Source organism: Hyalella azteca, unplaced genomic scaffold (genome assembly GCF_000764305.2).
Source record: "Hyalella azteca isolate HAZT.00-mixed unplaced genomic scaffold, Hazt_2.0.2 contig369, whole genome shotgun sequence".
NCBI lineage: Eukaryota > Metazoa > Arthropoda > Malacostraca > Amphipoda > Hyalellidae > Hyalella > Hyalella azteca.
In genome coordinates, this window is record NW_025930722.1 from 1 (window position 1) to 25,074 (window position 25,074).

Genomic DNA, 25,074 nt, shown 5'->3' on the forward strand with positions numbered 1-25,074 from the left:
TTTCACGTATATTTTTAGTTTTATTTTTCGAGTTTGCTACCTAACAATTTTGCTGTAACTTTTAACAACCTGATTGATTTGAATAGTAATTTGAGACACGTAACATATTATTCTAAAAAAGTATACTTCTCTGATAATTACGATATGCAAAGTTTAATTATGTATAGACTTTGATTCTGAATGAAAAATTATTGTAATGAAGTAAAATATGCTATGGCAGAATAAATTTGTAATTTTTTGCCAAATTCTACTTCAATAAAAAATGTTATCAAAGGACCCTTTCTATTCTAACATTTATGAGTGTTTACCGCATTTCTGTTTGTACTTTCGCGAGTCCATTGTGAGGGGAAGCTTTGTGGTGTCAATTTGTCCCAAGCTCTTCTACCCCGAGTTCGAGACGCGCTCAACACTCTCGCCCCAGCCGTTCTTGGTTCGTCAGATACCTACAGACGAGTGAGGATGTGCGAGCTCCGAGTTCCTGCGAAATTTCGTTCTACGTTTTCAATAGTGCAATAGCATAATAAAAATCTTGGAAAAAGTGTCAGTGAAGGTTTCGTTTGTACATGGCGAACGACGTAATGCAGGATAAGTAAAGGTGAGAAATATTTTAGAAAAGCTACTAATCATTCCCGGTTGAATCATCTGTGCTTGTCAAAACGTTCGTTACAAGTAGGTAATTCAAATTTATCATTCAAGACAATGATTGTGCAGCGTATTTGTGGCATGTTATAAATTCTCTACATAATTAGGTCTTTGATTTTGAATGTTTAGTGCGTCTGAAATTAGGTGTCATTCAGCAGTTGTGAATGAGTCGGTTAGGGTGCTGGCATGCGGCTAGCCTAGCCTGCTGTGAGCTGTCTCACTCGCTCGCTAAGGTTGAGAGAACCGCGTGGCCTAATTTTTATTCATATATGACGTTATAAGAATGTTATTGTAGGATAATTTATTTTATGGTACGGATGACTTGTTCTTTGTTGTGACTTGTGAAATATTACGCCATGGCCATCGTGTGCGTAGGCCTAGGCGATCGATGCAGCATTTAGAATTGACCTAACTGGGCTGATCTTGTTCTGGCTTTAGTTAAGCCCTTGATAAAACTTCAGTTGTCACTGCTGACACTGCACTCAAATTGATACCATTTAATGCAAACAATAAACTTCAAATGAATATGAAATGCATTTTTTCTTATGCATGCAAATGATGCAATTAGTACTGATGCAGACTGCAGCAGAGTAGCCTAATCAGATCTTGATTGCATCATTTAAAATTTTATAATGGCTTGTTAATTCCGTGGTTCCACCCGACAAAATGCAGCTCCAAGTTTATGTCCATTATTTTAGAATATCTACAAAAAAAGGGAAGTTAAAACTTGAAACATGAATGCCATGAATTATTATAACACAAGCACCAATTGATGGAAACTTGAAAGTTGAACTTGTTTAACTTTTTAATAGGTAACACTTGAATGACTCGATTGCATTAGATTTACTTTAATTCATGTAGGCATAAGTTTATCTGTTTTAATATTTTTCACCATTTTGTAACCCGATTATATTAATGCCATGCATTAATAACCACGTAAAAACTTTCAAATAGTTCAAGAAGTCAGATTTCATTTTCAATTCATTTTCATGCAGCCGAAGCAGAAAAATCTGCTGGCCCATTCACATTCAGAAATAGAGCTTTTTTGCCATCAGATACTTGTCACATGAATTGTTTTGTACCTAATTTTTAATGAAATTGATTTTAAATGTGATTGATTGAAACTGAAAAATTGGACAAAAGCTGCCTGTTTATTAAATGAAAACTCCAGACAATGTGGACAATTTTAACTGTTCCCACGGCCCTTGCCCAATTTTTTGTAAAAATTAAGCCTTCTTCTTAAAGTTCTTCTGTAAAAAGTTTTTTACCAAAGATTTAAAAAAATACCCATTGAAATGACTTTGTACTAATTCACTTGCCAAATTCCACCATGTAAAACATGATCAAGCCAGTGTGTAATTTCAACAATTCTGGTTTTTATGGTGAAGATTGATCCAGTCATGTAGCCTGTTCTGCTCCAAATTATCAGCTGAGTTGTAAATAGAAAGCCTTATTTTATGTTTTTTTTCATTACAATATAAGCAAGCATACCTATACTCGTAAATTCCATTTGTGATGTATGGGTATTTATCAAATTCAATTGGTTCAAGCCTATAATTTGCATTACTCCTGTTTTTTTTTTATGAAAATCAAAATTCTTCTACACATGAAAGTGCAGGAAGTCTTGGGTATTTTGCACCATTTAGATTGCCTCAAATTCACAGTATCATAAGGGACATTTTTTGTCCGGTTGGAAGTGATACTTGAGTAAGAAGTATTTTATAGCCATTCATGCACTATTAATTCAGGATATTGTTGTGAGAGGTGTAATCTGTGTGTGACATCAAATGCTTTAATTGTATTAGGACAAGAGCATGTAGATGAAATGTATCAGAAGCTTAATGCTTAATGGGTTTTTGTATCTAAAAGCTTAATGGCTTCAATATCAAATCACTTGAGCATTCTGATTTCCATTTACACATCATTTTCTGAACCTGAGCTTTACTGGCAATAATTATTATAATATTTATATATTAAAATATATAATTTAATAACTTTGTTTATTAATAAGCAGTATTTTTTGTCAGATTATTGACAATATTATACAATTTGATTGCACTGTCATTACTTTTAGTTTAATCTTTATTTTTATGTACATGAACTATCCATGTTGTGGAGGCTAACTGGCTTGTCATGGTGTCCAAAGAGCCTTGTTAAGTTAGTGAACAAAATTTCTAATCATTAAACACTTTTAATCATGATGCTATTACCTCCACAAAATTTGGCTTATCTTAATTTTTCAACTTAATGACCAAACTGAATGTATGAGATCAAAAATCAAACTTGTGCTCTCTGCTCATGATGTGGATATGGAAGTATGTGGACGACATGACACATGCATTTTCTGAGTATGTTGTTTTGCAAGTGTTTCACTACTTGGACGACATGACACATTCGTTTTCTGAGTAGGTTAGGTTAGGGCGCTACTTGCCCCGACGAGTCTTGACGCGAGTGACGGCTGACGCTCGCTCAGAGTCTTCGCGTTTGCGTCGTAGTGCCTTTGATTTTCCTCTTGCTATGTAAAGCTCGATGGATGAATGAACATTTTTAAATTGTTTCTTCTACGAAGTATTAATACGCAGCCTGTTTTGATTGGGTATTAAAATCACTTGGCTGCTTAAGTCGCAAATTCACCAGGAATTTAAAAGTAAAGAAAATAGACAAAAAGTTCACCATTTCTTATAAGAGAAAACGTTATCTCTTATAAGAAATGGTGAACTTTTTGGCTATTTTCTTTACTTTTAAATTTCTGCTGTTTTGATTGTGTATAGAAATGCACTGGGACGAGTTGACATTAGCAGTTTCTTTGTTACGTGATTATTTATCTATTCATGATGACTTTTCATATAGTCTCGTTAATGAGATCATAATGAATTAATGAAATTATAAATTTTTATTAATATGAATAGTATGATTGATTAGAAAGCTTATATTTTGTCATCAAATGATTCTATAATTTACCAAATATTTCGTGGATACTTAGATGTTCGAACGCAATTTTGATGCTAGCGCATTTGCTTATCGTTAGTACATATCAGAGTTGATCGTCGCGCGCGTTGCTATGCTTATCCATTCACTGGTGAGAAGCGCCCACCACCGTATCATGGAGATAAAATAACATAATTTCATAATTATGAGACCATCGTTGGGATTCTGAACTAACAATATCAATAATAACTCGATTTTAGGACTATTATTAACTCGATTTTGGGACTATTATTATATATGTCACGTTTGTGTGCATTAGATTGTCAATTTTACGCTTTCCCGAATGCATTGCCTCCAAAACTAATAAAATCTCACGTTGGTAGGTTTGTTTAATGGAGATGCACATGGTATGTGCCCCCCATTTTCCCCGTGATAAATGACAGCGTCTATAGTTCTCAAAGGTGTTCGGTTTAGCTCAATTTTATCAGTTTTTAAACGAAACATCGCAAATGGATTAGTCACATTATTAAACGAAATGCCACAAAGCTTTTACTAACCGTGATACAGAGTTTCTAAAACAGCGATAATTTTCTGTATGCACTCATGATAACATCTTTTTAAATACCGAAGAATGTGATTCGAAGTTACGTTATACATTTATTTATTAATGACTGCAGTGAGGATAATTCTAACAACAGTTTTAGTAATTCTCGTGATATTTATACGTTCCCTTTTTTGATAGAAGCAAAGAGTTCAAATGAGGAAACTCCACGTTTATATATTATCACTGCGTAGATACGCCTAATCTTCTCGAGGCAGCTCGAATTGGTTTCACATCGATGTCATGCTGGTCATAAATTTTACCAGGCTTTTACTGTCACTCGGCTCTTGACTCACGAGTCGTGAAATTGTTAGCTCGTACTAATATCATTCGAAATTATTGCATTAAAGTTCCATTAATAATACATTTTGTCCACTTTTTATTGCGTGCTGTAGTTTCGATGTTAATCCATTTATCCCGTAGAGACCATATGTACAGGTTTTGAACACTACCCGTCAATCCCTGTATTGGAACTCTAAACTGTAATTCACTCCCTTCTGGTTAATTAAAGGTGAAGGATTACTGGTCATTCATGTTATATTTTAGCAGATTGCGAGTAAAATTATTTTTAATTTACGCGACCTGCGAGTTGATACATCATGCAACTTAGTACAATTAATGTGATGATTTAATATAACAATATTTGCGAGAATGATATAAAGTCTCATTACAACTGTAATCGACTAGGAATTATTAGACAATTATTGCCCAGATTCACTACTGAAGCCGCATTTATACCGTATAATCTCAGAGGGTTACGTTTGTTAGAAAAAAAGCTCACATGCCCTCGGAATTCTTGCACTGCACATAACCTTATGCAAGCGACGCCTACTTCTTAGTTCTTACATGCGTCCATTTAGCGCCTTAAAGTTATAAACGCATGTGCACGCGTCCAGTTATCGCCGTATACGCTTGGAAATGTTTATTTAGCGGCGTATACACATGTAAACACGTCTCATTAGCGGCGTATGCGTCTAAGAGTTAAGAAGTGATTGATTTATTGTGTCAGCTATGTAGGATCTGCTGGTGAAACGGTCAAGTTCCATATAGTTCCATATATATAGTGACTAATGTCACTACGTATATCGTACATGGCAGAAGTTTCCAACACGGACTGATTAAATCCCTTAGAACACAATGAATTATTGAAGGTTATAATTTCTTAAAACATTTTATTTTAGCCATGCATATAACAGTCAAACGTTTGTGACAGTGATAAATATAGTGATTATTGCAGAGAGGTAAATTGGGCACATGGGTTTGTGTCTCGCTGCCCTGTGGTAAAATCAGATCCGTACTCCAATGCGTTTGTTTCTTCTATTGTTATTATTTGTACCTATGTTTAATGATAATTATTTTCCGAATTAAAAGTTCTCTAAATTTCATCTAGCTGATGTTTGAGGAATTGTTTGTGGTTACGCGAGCTTATCTCGAGGTGACGGAGAGATGTTGTGAATATTCAACTGATAAGGGTTACACTATTAAAAATTGTGATGCGCTAAAATCATTTATGAGTGATGCAGCTGATAAAAACATTTCACTAGTACGCTTACTTCATTGTTAACTTAGTAGTGCTCAAATGAATATGAAATGTATAAATGAATATCGAACAATATGAGTGACCTATTTTAGGATGACGCAGCGATTCGTAACAACTGCAGTGCGAGTGACCGCGCTGTCTGACAGTGAAAGTAGCAGCGCTGTCATTACTTGTGATCCAGTGCCGCCGTCTACCTCACGCTTTCTTCACTTGTTCTCTGATGCTGCCACGTCTGCAGCTCTACTCCAGCCATGTGTCCTGTCGTTATGCTTGTTGAACTCCAAGGTCAACACTAGAGTAATTTGTGAAATGTGTGCTCTTTGGAAGTTTAATGAAGTATTAACCGTCAGCTTTTAGGTGGAATTCAAGCGCCTGATTGTTTTTAAACGTCACGATCGCTGCTCTCGAGGTTAGCACTGATGCAGCATGTGGTATTGTGGTTTACTTTGTTAAATATCTCTAGAGATTGGTGGATACAATTATTTCGACGGCCGCTTAATAATTTCTGTGACGAACTTTTCATAAAGTCTGTTATCCTTTAGTTACGCAGTGCGGAGGTCTATAACAAAGACCATGAAAAGCATGGTCTAGCCGTGCGGTGCCTTCGTTGCCGTGGCAACGAGCCGGCTCATGTCTCATACTTTACAGTTTACACGTGCTCTAGTGCGTGGTAGGCGTTTTTGCCAACGGTATCTTTAAATTTCTGCAATTTGATACTCTATATTGCTTGTCATCTTGATTTTATCGTCTCACCGTCATCTTTAAATCATAACCTTGCTCACATGTAACTGAAAAGTCGCTTCGTTGTCTGCGTATTCAGCGCTTCACAAACGTTTCAGAGCCTGCCCAGAAAATTTTTTTAACCGTGCGTTTATTAAAATAAAGGTGCTCTGTGCTTAGATGACGTTAACTTCAATAGTTGCAAGGGAGCTACATTTAGTGACACGTCACCTGACCTTGCACCTGAGTTTTACGGCGGCTAGAACACAAATGCTCGAAGCTGCTGTGCACGAGTCAGATTTCCATCGCTTGGCTTCGAAAGCTCGCTGCTGTTGGTGCTGTTCACTAGAGGGCGACACGAGCGGCCGCTCGACCCCGTTACAGCGAACCGCTGCACTTCCCACCATCCTAGGCGACTCACAAACTAACGCACGCGTTTGCCGGCATTCATTGAGTGTCATTTCACACTTTTCTATTTTATTGCTGTGCCTGCTAAATTGATAAAGAAGTGCAAATTTTTTTATAATACTCAATTATTTTACGATTTAGTCTTTTATGTGGTCAAAAGAAGTCAGCTTGCTTTCGGTGGCACGAAATTTTAAACAGACGCTCGCTCAGCTGATGCTTGCGTTGAAGACGTATAGTTGTGTTCGCTATCGTGTTGGTGTCTGTAACGAAATTTTCGATTGGCCAGATTATTTGATGTGTAATTATCAGGTTATTAGCGTGCTGGTGTTATGAGCTGTGCTGCTTGTTGGTTCAAGATGATATGGTTGTGTCGAGCTTACTTCATTTTCACACGTATGCCTAAATTTTTCCTATGTCAATATTGCTGTAAAGGAAACAATTTTAATGACATTTGAGCTGCAGTTCCGTCGTCAACTATTGTCCGTGTAATGATGTGTTTTAATCCATATAGTCTTTAATACTCTGAAATGACTGGATTCACACCCAAATGGCCCCCTGTTTGAAAATTATCCATAAATATTGGTGCCAGTCATTGTAGCTTGTTTATGCGGAATTGTCGATTTTCTGGCATGTCGTTAATTTTCCCTACTTGCGATGTATAGTCGTTCGTTTCGGTATAAGAAATCCTAAAAACCCATCTAATATGCCTGGACAGACTTATCTTAATATTTTGTTCGAGCACCATTTTCTTGAGTCTTAGCTTGAGGCAGTCAGCTGACCAGCAAGCATCGCCGCAGCCAGGCTGTCTACTCTATACCTCACTGACAGAGGTCTCATGTTCCAAGTCGTCTGAGTTGCTAGAGTTACCCACGTTTATTCCTGTTATTCCGACTCTCGAATCGAGTGCATGAGCTCTAACAGTTATGATTCGTTATATTTTTAATGAATTGTACGCTTTTCAATTAGAATTTCTACACAAAAATATTTTTTTTTGTAAATGTTCTAAATGGTAACGTTTCGTCATTACAAGTCTTCTTGAATTTATAATTAGTTCTTTTTGAGGCACGAAGAGTGCGCTGTTGCTGCCCGTAGTAAATTGTTCTAGTTATCAAAGCGATGGGAACCTCTAGTCGCTCCTGCTCGTAAGCTCTTGTCTGAACAAAGGACGGCAGCTGGCTTACAGCTGATGCTCGCAGCGTCGTAGTACTACCTCACCGTAGAGGCGTAGACGATCTTGAGCAACAGTCGCCGAACTTTTCTGCCCTCTATACTCACGTGCTTTTGTGTCTTAAGTAAAAATTGATTGGTTTTCTCACACTGCAATTAGTCTTTTACAAATTAGGTTGTGTTGGATCTATATATAGGGAGTATTGCAGAAGTGTTGGTGTTGCGCATTTTGTCTCTTGTATGCTTGGCTGAGCGCGGCTTGTGATTGGGCGGGTCAAGCTCGGCTGCTGATAGGGCGAGTCAAAACCTCATGGGCTTGGGACGAGAGCGCGCCATTTTCGTCCGCTCCTGCCATTGTTCATAAAGATCCGTGCTTATTAATTGGCCCTCTTGGCTAAGATAACGGGTGCCAAGTTAAGGTTTTTTACTAAATTCAAGTATCCGCTACCTGAATTACCATAATTTTCCTAATTTGTATAAGGTTGAACTCGTTGTAGAGTTTTAATGGAAAAGCCTGCTTTTCTATGGAGTCTAGCACTCTAGCCTGGGTCGCGTCACCTGTTCCGCTCAATGTCAGATTCGCAGCTGTTACCCTGATGCCTTATATCCAGTGTGCATGCAAAGTGTTGCCTAGCTACTTATGAGATTTTATGTTTCATGGTTGAAGCGTTTATCATACCCCTATAATAATAATACCCCTAACGCGATGAAAAGATTTATCAGCATGAAATGTGTTTTTACACTCTGTAAGTCTGTATTCTTCTACAATCACATCACTGATTGGATATGGAGAATTATCTTGATTAGTGTGAATATTATTTTGTATTCAGATTGTACAACGCATCACAATAATTTTTTTTTGTGTGAGACCCGCCATTTTACGACGTCCTGCTCGTTGTTTGGCTTTATTGACTAATAGCTATCTTATATTCCTAAAAATCTTTCGGAATTTTGTTTGATCTGAACTGTAATCACTCATTTGAACATATATTATTATCACGGCAATTGATAAGTAGCCTTCATTGAAGAAGACTGCAATTTGACGACATCGAGCACGGGAGCGGCGCACATCCTTCCTATGACACCGCAACTATGTCAATGCCAGCGACGGAAATCACGGAATAGAGAAACGCAACGGATGGCCTGTGGCGCGACCATGACTTGTGCGCATGCGCGACACGACGTACTTGTGCACACACTAACTCAACTTGCTGCTCGTATTTAAAAGACCCCGCCAACATCATTCGCTTTTATGGCAATTGTAGTATTCTTGTGTTTAATAAAGGCACAATGAGTAATGTAAAAATAATTGGATTGCATGATGTCTTCCAAAATTGCATGCAAATGCAAATTGTTGAAGAGGCACAAAGAAAACGTTTCGGCTGGTGTCGTCAGATCGATCGCTTCGTTGAGGGTCAACTGATGCGGCGTTCCTTGTAAGGTATTATCGTCTGACTTGAATGAAAAGGTACAGAACTTGTTGGAATTAGCAGCAAATTTCTGCTTTATTTTGTCGAATGAAAAAATCTACGAGTAAGTGAGCCTTGCCAGAAATGCCTACCGTAGTGACGGCAATTTTGAACGTTAATTCAAATTCATGCTCTATTCATGAAAATTCGTCACCTTTACGGCTTTACCCATGTCTTGTGGGATAGATAATGCTGTCGTTATTTTTCATAAATTGCACACGTGGAAATTAATATTTATTTAATCAGTCATGATGTGCATCACTAGTTATTCAAATGAGTTTTTTTTCTATTTATTGTTTTCGGAAGTTCGGGCAAGTTCTTCCATTCTTTGACTGGACGCATTTTACCAATTGCGACTAAATATATTCATAAAGTAAATAAAAGACTAATACTACACTTATCAGTAAAGACTAATACTACACATATGGGAACTATAGAAACACTGAGTAAAAATTGTGTACTTCCAGCGCGTGTCAATGAAAAAAAGTGCGCGAAAGATCTCATCAGCTGTTGACGTTACTGCTGAACTATAGTAATAAAGATGTTCAAACGATTCGGATAGCTAATATCAAGCCATTTTTTGGTCAAAAAATATTAAAGAGGATCATAATGAAATTTTCATTATTTGTTCCAATAAAAACAATCTAACTGACTTCCTTTGGTCGTTCGTAATTCAATTGAAATATCTCTTTGTAGATGTCAGATATTGAAATCAATCGTGTGGTCGAGCTCTGAGCTCCGTTCTTTTGTTGGCGGGGGTGGTTTAGGCTACTTTGCAGCACATCCTCTTGTCCCTCTTATATGTGTCCCCCTTTTCCCTCTTATGTGTGTCACTGTGTGTTTTCTATTGAAGTGTTTTACTATTTTATTAATTCAACTAAAATCATTCTCATTCTTTTCAGGTCAGGTTTAGATCTGTTACTGATTATCTAAATTTGTGTCGAAACCTACTTTAAAGTGTGGTGCTGAATTAATTGCTGTCCCACGCTCCCTAGTCCCTAACCTCTTGAGTGATTTGCTTGAAAGCACCCTGTAAACCTCCTAACTGACTTGTATTGGAAGCAGTTATTGGTGCGCATCTTATTCATTGGTCCGTGTGCATTTTTACTTGGCGGCGTCATCTTTAGTTCAGCTTCAGTTGATCATTTATACACATTTTCCTTTATTCTGTCATTTTCCTTTATTCTGTCATTTTCCTGTCACTTTTACTGTATGAGATACCAATAATTATTAGAACCAGTATTTGCGTTTCATTTTCCTTTTCAACCTTTAGTCATCATGTTAACTTAACTCATTCAGTCAGATAAAGTAGGCGATGAGTTCGTCTCACCCTCGTTGAGACACCGGCAACACCGCCCCCCCAAAACCTTTCCACCGCCCCTAGGGGGGTGATAAAGCCCACTTTGGGAACCACTGAACTGAAGTATTCCTGAACTTGCATTCTTTGATTAAGTCTTTAGCAAGCCAAGAACTTGAAAGCAGGGGAAATGCCAGTTTACTTGACGTTTTGTTTGCTTTTTGATTTTTAAGGTTTCCTAAAGATTCTCTGCTAGTTTATGGGCTGTCGATATCTACGTGAAATGATTCAAGTACAAAGCAGAATCAACGGGTAAAGGTATATATATATATATATATTGTTGGAAAGCGTCCAAATAATTAGTATATATATATACGCTTGTGAAGACTCTTAGGTCTCTCATGCCATAATCATAATGGTTAAAAACTTTCTGCAAGTAGGGACAAAAGTTCTTTGTACTGTAATGATGTCTCGTCAATAATATTAAGTCAGAAGGCATGTTATTCTTGCCTAACTATGACTCATTTTTCAATTGTGTTTATTTTTTAAATCTGCTATTCATTCACATTTCCAAGTGAGAGTTGATATTTTAAATTGTCTTTTAAATATTATTAGTTAAATTATTAGTTAAATTAAAATAACTGGCTCTTTTCTTGTGACTGAAGTAGCCCCTGGAAGGGCTGAGATGATGGAATGATTGCACTAGCACTTCTCACAGAATTGGCGATGAAAAATCCTCTTGGGTCATACAATACTGAGAAGTTCTTAAGATCTAAATATAACTTAGTTGCTCAAAAATATTCTTGTAGAATGTAGATGATAGCAACAAGGTATTGCTCAGGAGTTCATTTTTCATAGAAGAGAATGTATGTTAGTCTCATGATGAGATTATGTCTTGCAAAATTGCAAGAATTTTTTTTCTAAATTTTAATAAAACATTATTGTGGTTTTCTCTACCACTTTGGAATTGCAATCCTAATCCAATTTTATTGGTTGTTCAGGTGCACCTTGCTCAGATTGAATCATGGTGACGATACTAAAACGCATTCAGATATGTTCTCCCTGTCTTATACACAAAGTTTGCCGTCTTTAAATGTAATATTGAATTTCATGAAAGACTATACAGATTACCAGTGTGAAATGTTTGGCATAACATTGAAGTCCTGTCATTTTTGGCAGATGTGAACGTGCCATGAAGCGTCGAGCTGAGGAAATTTCAAGTGTGGGCCAATGTGACCCTCAGTCTTCCACTGATCACTACCCATCCCATGCTCAACAACAACACTTCAGTGTTGCAGACCACCAACATATTAGTGTGACATCTTCACCTCATCACAATGCCATTCCATTGTCATCCTCATCTTCTTCGCAGGTTTTGTTTGGTTCCCATTTTTCTGACTCTTCATCTAGTAATGCTATATCATCATCTGCTAGTGTTACATATACTCATGTAAACAACCCTGCTTTCTGCAGTCGCACCCACACACCTCACCCTAACGTTGCACATCATTCTCTTATTAACATCCCATCTACAAACTCTAGCAATTCCCTCAATTATGGCCTTGGACCCTCAAGACTCTCTGGCTCTACTCTGACTTCTGGTAGCACTGTTGTTATACCTGAAGGAATACCTGTTTCTCTGTCCAACAACCGACCCACTACTCTGGGTGTTGTCTCGTCAAACAACCAGACTGTTGCAGCCGTGCTAAGTGGTGGTGTTGGGCGATCATTGCAGACGCTCTCGTCTACACCACCACAGTTCGTGGCCATCAGTAGTGCTCCTGGTGGGCTGTCTGAAGCTTCACTAATGCAAGAACTACAACCATTCACAAATTCTATCTCAGGTGAATAAACCTGCTCTCTATTCTCATTTCCTGTATTTCTGTTGCTGTGGTCTCCTGTGTGTTGATTGGGTGCCGTTGTTTGTTATCCTCACACCTTGTGCTTTTGTCACAACTTTATCAGCCCTTGATTGAGGATTAATACTGGTTTTTTTGTATCTGCCATTTATCTTGACTCACAGCAAAGTAGTGTTTTCCTTTCATGACACGATGCATGATAGCATTGAGTGAGAAAATTCAGTTTTATTGAAACACCTGAAGTAGCATGCTTTGCTCATGAACAATGCTTCAAGTTGAAGAGCATATAAATTTCTTCACAATTTTTATCAACATGATTTTGTTTTATGTGGGAAGTAGATAGAAGTAGATTCTTGTAGAAAACATCCAATTTAATGAGGTATCTTGCATCAGGAATTATCAGCGATCTTGCTTTTTGTGCATATGAAATTTAATTTATCAATTATCAGGCCCTTTTTGTATTTTGATGTAGTGAAATAAATATTTTGAGCTAGAAACAGCATAACATGGCTAATTTTGCCTTTTTTTCCTGTAGCAAGCCAGTACTAATAAAAAAAAAGATTTTAATTCTACATATTTATTGCCTTCTTCATGATATTATTATGTTACCCTCTTTTAAGATTTTGCAGTTTGAATTTTTTTTCATAATAAATATTGTGTTTGAGGCCTGAGATCTGAGACTATTTTTATTTGCATTCTTCTACACAAAATTTTAATTCTCGTGGTTGTTAATCTATGAAGCTCAAATAATAAAGAAACACAAAGGTGTTTTCATTATTTGCTCTTTTTTATGCTTGTGAATGATTTGCAGTTTTTATAACATGCTGCTTGCTACATAATATGAGATTAGCTGGCAACAATTACCAGTGGTCACTGGTATGCTCAAATAGCACATCTGAATATTATTATATTTATTTGCACTTATAGATAACACAATATTTTAGAACTTTCCAACTATGCATTCATTTTAGATAAGTTTGTGAACATATTGGTGTATGGAAGAAAATCTACTAGTTGTGTATTTAAATCCTTCTTTCTGATCTTTCATCCTTCCAGTTAACAGCAAACTGGAGATGCCTCACCAGATCACGCCATACTCGCCCTCCCTCAGTGCAGCATCTGTCTCCCAGGTTTGAACTTTAAATTAAGAAAGATACCATGCAGTCAATAAGTGAATTGTTTGTAATCAAAGTTGAGCTGCTAATGAAGAACTGGTTTGAGTATTGAATAGGTATAAATTTTTTGCATTGGCATGCAAAAGCTACCGCTATAATGAAGTCAAGCATTTGTGCATATGTTTTTTTAAGATGTAGCAAAAATATTTAATATTTTCAATAAAATTATTACTTATCAATGTTTATTGTGTGCACATCATTTTAATATTTTTAGAGCTATCTTGAAACTCAACCAATTATAAATCATACCAGCATGCATGATTCAATTAATATTTGACTTTTATCACCCTATTGATTTTATTATTCCAGTTTTGTGTTTACACAATTGATGTAATAAACAAAGCATTTGGCTCTCTCTTTTATTTTCTTCACTCAGGTTATTACAAGTTAAATTTTTGATCAGGTTGGTGGAGGCATGACAGGCCTGGGTGGTGGCAGCGTGGTGCTTGCCAGTGGAGTATCAGGAGGTGGACCGGCAACTCTGTCAGCTCCCTTACATCACCACCATCATCACCATCCACAGCAGTTGCCACAGCAGCAGGCTGTCCCAATCAGCGTCTCTGCTGTGGCTGCCGCTGTGCCAGTGTCCAACAATCTGCAGCAGCCTCCTGGCGGGCAGTTCCAAAGATTAAAAGTTGAAGATGCATTGTCCTATCTCGATCAGGTGAAGGAATGTTTTTGTCTTGATCAGGTGAGTGCATGTCTTTGTCTTCATCTCGTGAGTGCCTGGTTTGTCTTGATCAGGTGAGTGCATGTCTTTATCTTGATCGAGTGAGTGCCTGTTTCTGTTTTAAGCAGTGATCTTTGTCATGACTTCGACATCCAGCAGAGGCATCAAATTAGCATTAGTAAGCAATGCATCCTTTTTCTTGTGAGAACGTTGTTTTTTTTAGCAAAATCAATTGACACTGAGCAGTCAGAGCAGTTGCTTGTGTTATAGATGATAATTTTAAAAGTTATTTTGATCTTATATCTTTTTAACCAACTCTTCTGAAACTTTATGAAAAAATGGTTCCTATACCAATTTTACCTTAATTTTGGAGGATTTTTTTGAAAAGACCTACAATTTATACTAGATTAGTAGTTATAATCTACTCTATCCAAAGCTAACAGTCAAATGTTGATCATTTATTTTGCAGGTGAAGCTACGTTTCGGCAAGCAGCCTCACGTCTACAACGATTTTCTTGACATCATGAAGGAATTCAAGTCTCAGAGCATTGACACGCCGGGCGTGATTGCTCGAGTCTCGCAACTTTTTCGCGGTCACCCCGAACTAATTGTGGGCTTCAATACTTTCCTGCCTCCTGGCTACAAGATAGAAGTCAGTACCACCATACCCGGCCAGCATACCACTGTGGTGCACACTCCTCAGGGTACCCAGCAGCACTTCACTTCCACTCCTGTCATGATACAGCAGCAACAATCTCTTCCTCCTCAAATCCAGCAGCAGAATGTTCAGGCGCAGCATCCTCCACAGCAACAAACTCTGCACCTTCAGCACCAGTCTACGGCAATACCTGTCGTATCACAGTCGTCGCTTGCTCAGCCATCTTTGCAATCCATCACGCATCAGCTCCAGCCAGCTCCTGCTCTCCAAGCCGCGCAAAATGTCACCATGAAAACGCCCGCAATTTCTCTCATACATCCTCTTCAGTGAGTGATAGCATTCAGGAAGTTTCACTCCTGACAGAGAAATTTTTATCAAATCTCAGTTTACTCTCTCAATTCCATTGCATCTACTGCTAGGATTTGGGTTTCAGACAGGTTGTAAATTTACACCAGGTAAAATCTGGTAATTTTAGTTTAGGGATCAGCTCACAATATATACGTTTTTATTTATTTCAAACTGTGTGAAATTATTGCTCATGTGTTCCCAGGCGAGGTTCGGTACTCGGTATTGCCGGCAGCCTATCCATGAGCAACAACTCCACTGCCGCTGCTGATGTGGTGAGCAGCAGTGCAACCTCCATACTTGACCGACAAGCTCCCGATGCCAGTAAGATCCCCCTCAAACTTGTGTTTTATTGTTATATTCATTTTATTTCAATGGAGCAGATTCTATTTGCCAGAATTAAATTTAAGTAGAGCTGCACGGCTAGGTTTCCGTTCTCTTCACCATCTCATTAACTAGTTATTTTACTACTGGCATTTTACTTCGTTACGTTTGTTTGCTACATCAGATAAACGTAATGCATTTTCCGCATTTTCTCAGGTCTGACCCAGCAAACAACATCCATGCTACTATCACGTCAGCAGCAACAAGGATCTCCGCCTTCAGTGTCCATTCAGCTGCCCTGCAATTCAGCTTCTTCCCAACTAATGGCGACGGGGCATCAAGGTAGCCAAGTGTCACTGCTAAACTGTTCATCTCTTGGAGCTGCTCAACAGCCGCAGCAATCCTCCAACAATCTGTTGTCAACCAACACAGCACCTGTGAACAATCAGCTTCGTGACGCCCACTGCCAGCCTGGCATGAGTGCCGCCGCTGCGGCTGCTATCAATGCTGGTCTACACCATCATCAGCCGGCATCACAACCTGTCGAGTTCAACCATGCTATCAACTACGTCAACAAAATTAAGGTCTGTTTCGTACCCATTTCTTATTTTCTCACTGCAAAACTAAAATTAGGAAAGAATCACAAAAATTATGCTGTATTTCATATGAACAGATACTTGTTGTTTTTACAGATACTGTTTTTTTTTTCTTATTTCACGTCATAGTGATATATCCTGGATTACGAAGCAAAATTATCAAATTACAGGGCCTTAGATTTCTAACACTACTCAACCAGTATGTTTCCATACCTAAAATCGAATTCTATTTCTTTAAAGGACAGCACAATGCCTACTTCTGACCGACTTCCTTCTAATGCTCCCGAAGAGCGCGCCATATGACTCTTAGTTTGCTTCTATCTAAATATTGACCTAACTAAATATTGACTTTTCGTTTGTTGTAGCTCCGCTTCCAACTTCAGCCCGACATCTACAAGCAGTTCTTGGAGATCTTGCACACCTACCAGAAGGAACAGCGCAGCATGAAGGAAGGCAGTGCTTTGCAACCTCGCCCTGGAACTCTTACTGAGAAGGAGGTGTACGAAAAGGTACAGAATTATTGTTAAACTTCTTACTGGGAGGTGTAATGTTAATGGCAACAGAACGACTAATATATTTCCTACGGTAAAGTGTGTGATTCGCTTTTACTCTGAATCCTAATTCAGTATCAATTATGGTAGGAATCGCTCATCTGTTCGGATGTCCCTAATTATGTGTGAATTTCAACGATTTTTCGGGCCTTTATCTACCATGTGTATCTGCTCTGTCGGCGGCCACGTACCAAGTTTTAAATTGCTGATTACCTACAGCTTGAACTCGAAGCATTTTCGGCGATCACTACGTGTTTAACCATAAATATGATCTAATTTTTTTCAGGTGGCAAAGCTTTTCGAGAATCAAGAAGACTTGCTGCAAGAGTTCAGTCAATTCTTGCCTGACGCGACCAATAGTACTGTGGCTCAGGCTGCTGTGTCGGAGTATTACTTGGACCAGTGTTCCCGGGGCGGCCCTCTCCTGCCTCCTGTGGGTTTCCTTATGTATTTAATCATCAACTGTTAAATGAATTCATTATATAGATAGAAATAGTGTTACATGGGTACTGATGCTTATTGAATGTGGAATCGATAGCCATGGGGTAGTTGTAATCTAGAGCAAATAGAAATTTGTTGGAGCATTCAATACACAAGTTGGTGTGCTCGAGTTTAGTCTGCCAATTTATTAGTCTGCCAAATTTATTAGATTTTCTCAGTTTAGCGTCTGCGATTCAATGCGATTATTATGAAATAATAGGGAGGATTGAATTTTCGTTATCAGTGATTTTTTTATCGCTTAACAGGGCAAAGGAACCGTGCTAGATCACTTACCGTGCGGAGGTGGTGGCAAGAAGAACTCGATGCTCGGCTGCTTGTCAGGCAGCGTCGTGGGCATCAAGTCGCCCCTGGGCAACAGCGGCGGCACCAGCCCCGTCTCCATCGCAAGCAGCCTCGCTGTCGGCGCCTCTTCTCCCATCCTTTCCAATATGACGTCCAAAAACCTCACGTCTCCACAGCAACATTCTCCGGCGCAAATGGCGCCCATGGTTAGTTTTGTTCAAATCTTTCAACAAGGATAGTTGTCAATTGTCTAAAATTGATCTGTTATGTGATGGAAAGAAGCTCATGGTGATCGTGTTCCAGGATGTTTTAATTAATATTAGTTGGAATAATTATTTTTGCTTGTAAAAATTTAAATATGAATGGTTAATTTTGATTGTTGAATGTGCTCAACGTTTGCTTTGCAGGGAAGCTCAGGTCACCTGTACAACAACAGCAGCGGCGGCAGTAGTCATCTGAAGAGGAGCAACAACGCAAGCCATGCCCATCAGCCACCGGGCAAACGCATTAAACTGTCCTATCTCAAAGACGTGAGTGCCGCAGATGCAGGAAAATACGCCACTCTCGCCGAGTACGACTTCTTTGACAAGGTAAAAATTGAGTTAGCAATAGTCTTATCATGATTCCAATAAGCTAGCCATGAATTAAATTCACCTTTCAATTGTGATGAATTATTGAGAATGAAACTAAAATTTTTGGTGAAACTCTGTAAATACGTATGTTTAAATTTTCAAACTCCTACTCCCGAACCGTATTTCTCTCAGTTTCCTTTTGATTTGTTCATTTTATTCATGCTGAACATGCAGGTACGCAAAGCCATACGACACGAGGAGACCTACAACAACTTCTTGCGGTGTATCACGCTCTTCAATGAAGAGGTTGTCAGTCGTACTGAGCTCATCCAGCTCGTGCAGCCTTTCCTCAACAAGTTTAGCGATCTCTTCAAGTGGTTCAAGGTTTGTAGTGTTTAGCAGAGCATAGTTTTTTGTTTTCAGTTTCGCCTCTTTCATGTTTCTATTGTGATATCCAGCTAGAAATATTTTTATATAACTTTGATTGTTTGATAACTTTGATTGATTCAACAACTTTCTTTGATTATCGTCGAACTCTGCACAATCGTTTTGCCTAGCATATTTTTTTATATAATTGTAATTTGAAAATTTCTGTGGAAAAATATTCACTGTGTTTTAGTGGTACCCAATTTGTGTTTTTGTTACTGTGTTTTAGTGGTACCCAATTTGTGTTTTTGTTAGAAATATTTTTGTTATGAAGATTTTTTCTCTTGTTCAGGATTTCGTTAGTGGCACTGACGCTGAGAACATGAACAACTCCGACGTTATTCCATCCAACGTAGCAAAACCTGAACGCCTTGCAGGCGACTACTCTGGAGAAATAGGTAACATGGTTGCGGTTACTTCCATTATTTGTAGGAACTTTCACCTGTATTGTCGAATACCTCCATTTTTTTTCATTGGAGCTTCTCCTAACCATACATAATTTGGGACCGGGTTTGTCCGATCCCATCATAATAGTACTATTTAATTTTATAAATTTCATTAAAGGATTTATACCAGTTCTGAATGCTAAAAGAGTTAGTAGTTGCTGAAAAAAATATAATACTTTCTTACTGTCATGTCTCTAATTTTCAAAATGCTTCCTGACGAAGATTTTTAATCCAACAATATGGAATAGTACTGGTTCCTTGCACAGTGTCTCAAAGTCACAGCCCTTGGTTTTTATCGCTATATGCTATTATCAGATTACAGCACATTACGGCGGATAGGCGCCTCCTACTGCGCCTTGCCCGACGAGTGGCCGCAGGAAAAGTGCAGCGGCAGGAGCAAAATGTGCCGAGACGTCCTGAACGACGTCTGGGTCTCCTTCCCGTCCTGGTCAGAGGATGCCACTTTCGTCAGCTCCCGGAAGACGACTTTTGAGGAGTACATATATAGATGCGAAGACGAGCGCTTTGAGGTGTGTAGGATCGCGTGGTCATTGTTAGTTCACATCAATTATATTCCCTCTTTTATTGAATAACTGACATTTAGTTTACTAAATGTTTTTATTTTAGTTTCAGGCAAAAAATTACCGAGGATACTCTTGCTCAAGACGCGGTGGTGCGCACTGTCAGGTCACAAATATGGACGTAGTGTATAATTATCGTAAAGCTCGATATTCTGTTGGGTTTATTACTGAATTCCATGTTCTTGCTTATTTGTATCTTCAGTTATGCCCAGTTTTTTTATCATTAATATGTTATTTAATGAGCTTGAATACACAGTTTATGAATATATCACCAGTAGAGATAATTTCACCCTAGTATCATCAGTCTCTGTAGATCTTATTGGCATGTTCATTTCTAACTAGAGTTGACGTGTTATTACACGTCAAAGTTATAAAGTTTTCATGCCCAAAGGTGCCTCGAACTTCGTTAGAAAGATAGTCGCCGCGTAAAAGAAATGAATAACGAATAAACTTTTCATGTGTTTGAGTCTACACTTCTCGTATTAAACTAATATTTAGCCTGTTTAATTTCAGCTTGACGTGGTGCTGGAGACGAACCTAGCGACGATGCGCGTGCTGGAGGGCGTGCAGCGCAAGCTGAACCGCATGAGCGCTGAGAGCGCCGCAAGGTTCACGCTAGACGACTGCCTGGGCGGCTCGTCGCCCACCATCCACCAGCGCGCTATACGCAGGATTTACGGCGATAAAGCGCCCGATATCATTGATGGGCTCAAGAAAAACCCCATTGTTGCTGTACCACTCGTGCTCAGAAGATTAAAACTCAAGGTACTGTCGTAAAATTAAAGTTAAAGTATGGGGGTTATCCAGTTTGGGGGTTAAAATTAAAGTTATCCAACTTAAAGTACAATAGGCCGATTATGAAACTCGATATTCAGTTAGCAAGCTATCAAAAGCAGGATAAAGCAGACTAGCTATTAATCTCGAATTATTGTACCCAAGCAATTACTTGACTGAGATTTGTGACGATTAAATTTTATTCAATTATAAACGTTCATTATGAGATTATGCGTCTCATTTAGGTTTTTAAAACGTCAGCTGGTATTGAGTGCAATAGCTGACGCAATGTCATCGCTTCTTGCCACTCCACGATCGCTTTACCTACATCGACTACACCGAATATAAAAGTTCTTCTTGACTTTTTCAGGATGAAGAATGGAGAGAAGCCCAGAAAAATTTTAATAAAGTGTGGCGGGAGCAAAACGAAAAGTATTATTACAAGTCCTTGGACCATCAAGGCATCAACTTTAAGCAGAACGACGTAAAGATGTTACGCTCCAAGATCCTACTGAACGACATCGAGAACTTATTCGATGAGGTGAGTTATCAGCCTAATTCCCGACCACTCTCTAATTTTCCATCTCTAGATGAGCCAATAAGTGTTATGTCAGTAACTTATTACTGAAAACTAATCGGTATTGCTTAAAAATGCGAGTTACTTGAAAACAATTGTATGGACTTTTTTTAGATTGTTATCACATAACGTACCACGAAAATTTTCAATTGAGAAATTAGAGTGACCGAACGCGCTGAATTCCAAAAGTTTATAGTACGGAATTGGTATGTGCATTCGTCATATTATTATAAATTTAATGACAATGAAACACCGCATAATCTAACTCAAGACCATATGTAGCTTGTAACTTTGCTTTAAACCTGATACAACCTTCCACTAAACTTAATTTTTTCGTCACTGAAATAGTTTTAATCTAACTTTGATTTTTTTTTCGTCGCTGAAATAGTTATAATATAAATTTTTTTTTTCGTCACTCAAATAGTTTTTAATTCAAATTTTATTTCTTTAGTCACTGAAATAGTTAAAATCTGAATTTTTCTGTCACTGAAATACTAATCTAAATTTAATTTTTTTTCGTCACTGGTTTTAATAAAAAAAAAATGCTGCCACTGAAATAGTTCTAATCTAAATTTACTTTTTATCGTCACTGAAATAGTTTGAATAATGAGTTCTAAATTTCTCAGCGCCACGACCAAGCTGAGGACGGTGAGGTAGCCACCGGTCCGCACATCACGCTTCAGTACCCGCCTGAGAAGTTCATCTTGGACGACGCGTCTAACCTGATCATCCACCACGTGCGCCGCCAGACCGCCGTCCACAAGGAATACAAGGCTAAGATAAAGCAGCTCGTGCGTCACTTCATTCCTGACCTGCTCTTCCATACTCGGCAGGAGCTTTCTGACGACGAAAATAATCTGGAAGGTCTGTGTATGTTGTTGAAATATGAAGTACATAAACGTGTATATTTGCAAGGAAAACGAGGTTTGGTTCAGGAGAAATATCCTTTCAAATTGTACTTTCATCGCAAGAAGTAAACTTATTTTTAATTAAATCCTTATAAATTGTATTTTTATCCATTTGGGTAACTACTTATTATTCTATTATTTATTTTAATTAATAAAATGTTAGTTTATTAACTAACTTAACCTCTACCGGATACTTCAAAAGTTCAAATATATTTCCAATGTTGAACATTGATCTGGGAACATCGGTACAATTACCTTGGCGGTTGCCTTGCTTGTATTTCATCTTATAATTTCTATTGAAAAAGATTTTACTTTGTTTCCTTTCTAAATTCTTCTTCTATATATTATAAGATAGTCAAGGTAACAAACTTGATTTTCACTGCAGACGAAGATGAGGATGAAGACATGGAGGATAAGACAGAAGATCCTCCCACCAGTGACGACAAGTCAGCTGATCGTCCAGCCAAAGACCGCGAGTGCAAGCAAGGCAGTGACAGTAACTCTGGCCACGCCACCAAAAGGAAAACTCGCAGCAATAAAAATTGTTCAGAAATTTCAGAGAACCCATCCAAAGGCCTGGATGACAGAGGCAAAAAAGATAACAATTCTTGTAATAATGTCAAGGATGAAGATGACAATTCTGAAGGCAATGTTGGTGGCGAAGTTAGCGTTAGTAATAACAACGATAACAATAATAGTTCGCCCAGTAGAGGACATGGAAACATCCACAACAACAACAACAACACCATTCAAGTGAAGGAAGAGAACATGAAATGTGTTGGGAGCGGCGGTGTGAACGGCCTTGTTGCTGATGTCGACAGAGTCAACATCAAGCTCGAGGATATCAAGAAGGAAGAACATGATGACGACACGGAGGCTTCTGTTGTTGGAGGAAACTACAATTCAGTGAGTCGCCCTGCTCCTCTCTTACCTATTCTTTAATGAGCTTGAATAGAATCAACTCCAAAGAAAAATTCCCGGTGTTGCGCTTTTCATGTTAGGAAAGTTTGCATGATTAGAAAGGAGTTGTTCTCTAATGCTAGTTTTGTTACAAACCGGAGATTGTCTTCTCTTTAATATTCCTTCAATATGTCAAGTAGAATAATGTTGATATGAATTACTATATGGACTTCAACAAATAATATATAAATAAAATTGTAAATCCACTGAAGTCGTCGGTCAGATCAACGTAACTGCGCATCTTTTTTATCATGAAATGATTCTTATTGCCTAGTTTCTCGTGATCGAACCACAAGCTCCGCCGTTTCCTGTTATAATGGATTAAGAACCATTCATATGCCATTGACATTAGTGTTTGAACGTGGCTGGTGTCGAATAACCTGAATTGTTATCTGAAACAGATGATATTATCTCGTGCCGACATTCTAAATTCTACTAACTATTTATCCAGGGCGAAGAATATCGGTTGTTTTTGTGCAACAACAACTGGTATCTCTTCCTGCGGCTGCACCAGCTGTTGTGTCAGCGCTTGTATGCCATCTACTTGCAAGCCATCCAGCTTGCCATGCAGGAGAGCAAAGAGAACACGTCCAGAAGTCAGAACACGGCACTCATGCTTCGTCTCAAGCCAAAGTGTGAGTTGTGCATATTTAGGAAAAATATTATACACCGTTATTTTTTTACAGTTTTAAATTGATGATTACCTACAGCTTGAATTCGAAGCATTTTCGGCGCTCTCTACTTGCTTAACCATAAATATAATCTAAATTTTTTCAGGTGGTAAAGCTTTTCGAGAATCAAGAAGATAAAAACGATAATCGATTAAAAAGTTTGAAATTTTCAAGTGCCATTGTGTATAATCTTGTGAAGAAATTTTATCCATCATTCTCCGATTCCTGCAATGAATAGTGCCTAAATTCTATTTGACTGCATCTAAACTCCCTTCTGTTAATCGTGGTCTCATTGCTTGCTCTACGACAAATGCGTCTAAAATGCGACGTTTATATCTACTCACCAGCTGGGCCTATACTTTCAAAATTCGCTAAGTGAATATAAGTATTTACGCTCTATTTTCTTTTCTATGATTGGTGGCTTTTGCTTGAAAGACCGTCAATGATTGGCTGATGAACTTAGGATCTCTTAACTTTTTTTGAAAGTATAGGCCCCTGGCCTATACTTTCAAAAAAGTTAAGAGATCGTAAGTTCATCAGCCAATCATTGACGGCCTTCCAAGTAAATTCCACCAATCATAGACAAACAAATAGAGCGTAAGTACTTACGTTAACTTAGCGAGTTTTGAAGGTATGGCCTCCTGTTCGTCGTGAGTAACGACCGCCTTCGCAGATCCTAGTTGCTTCCCAGGATAATGTTGCTCTTTCAATATCAATGGTGGCACGGGCCATGGTTGAACTATATTACATAGGTTGACCCACGAGAATTTCCGCCTTTCAGTTCAGCTCTCTTGTTACGTCACTGAAATCCAGAAACGTAAACAATCCCATGACGGATTTGTTGACTGGTTTGATCGCATTTCGGTGATTGGTTAATGCCCGTGACGTCACTGAGATCAGTGACGTCACAGGTGAAAAACAAGCTCCATCCGCGAAAATGAGCTTCTCATGGGTCAACTTTATACTAGTTCAACCATGGTACGGGAGGCCAGACGCTTCATCATACGAGACACTTCATCACTATCGCAATTCATCGTTGGGACATTTCATCATTATAGCAATTCACCATTATATTTCATCACTGCATAAAGTGTATATGTACATGTAGGTTAGGTTAGAATGATATAGGATGAAACGATGAATGTCTTGTATGATGAGGTGCCAGGGAGCCGAGCCGGTGGCATCATTAAAAGAACAATTATCACGGAAAATTGATAATGCGAATTTCAGCGTCAATGCAATCACGTGATACGAAATATTCTCCTGCGGACAGTAAACAATCAAGATGAACTATCAATAATATTTCCCAAAGTGTAATTTGTTTCGCAAATATTTCTCTTAAATTCGTATTGAGTTTACCTCAGTGTTTTTGGGCACTATAGCGACCAAGCGCTGAAAAAAGTATTTAGCCAGCAGACTCCCCCCC

General features: G+C 38.3%; 1 protein-coding gene across 2 annotated transcripts in view; it reads left to right on the top strand.

Annotated features, from left to right (window-relative positions):
* The first annotated feature begins 442 nt into the window (after window positions 1–442).
* The window catches only part of LOC108682057 (paired amphipathic helix protein Sin3a), a 30,410-nt gene continuing 5,778 nt past the window's right edge, over window positions 443–25,074 (top strand). Inside the window, exons 1-19 of one of the 2 annotated variants that reach the window (XM_018171166.2) lie at window positions 443–595; window positions 11,952–12,616; window positions 13,688–13,761; window positions 14,210–14,470; window positions 14,946–15,460; window positions 15,685–15,803; window positions 16,020–16,387; window positions 16,765–16,908; window positions 17,237–17,383; window positions 17,697–17,939; window positions 18,141–18,323; window positions 18,540–18,689; window positions 19,024–19,129; window positions 19,493–19,707; window positions 20,272–20,523; window positions 20,903–21,073; window positions 21,736–21,973; window positions 22,403–22,923; window positions 23,429–23,612. In XM_018171166.2, the coding sequence (XP_018026655.1) occupies window positions 11,965–12,616; window positions 13,688–13,761; window positions 14,210–14,470; window positions 14,946–15,460; window positions 15,685–15,803; window positions 16,020–16,387; window positions 16,765–16,908; window positions 17,237–17,383; window positions 17,697–17,939; window positions 18,141–18,323; window positions 18,540–18,689; window positions 19,024–19,129; window positions 19,493–19,707; window positions 20,272–20,523; window positions 20,903–21,073; window positions 21,736–21,973; window positions 22,403–22,923; window positions 23,429–23,612 (4,543 nt within the window). In that variant the 5' untranslated portion in view covers window positions 443–595; window positions 11,952–11,964. The remainder of the gene's footprint in view (window positions 596–11,951; window positions 12,617–13,687; window positions 13,762–14,209; window positions 14,471–14,945; window positions 15,461–15,684; window positions 15,804–16,019; window positions 16,388–16,764; window positions 16,909–17,236; window positions 17,384–17,696; window positions 17,940–18,140; window positions 18,324–18,539; window positions 18,690–19,023; window positions 19,130–19,492; window positions 19,708–20,271; window positions 20,524–20,902; window positions 21,074–21,735; window positions 21,974–22,402; window positions 22,924–23,428; window positions 23,613–25,074) is intronic. The other variant, XM_018171167.2, reaches the window with a different exon arrangement.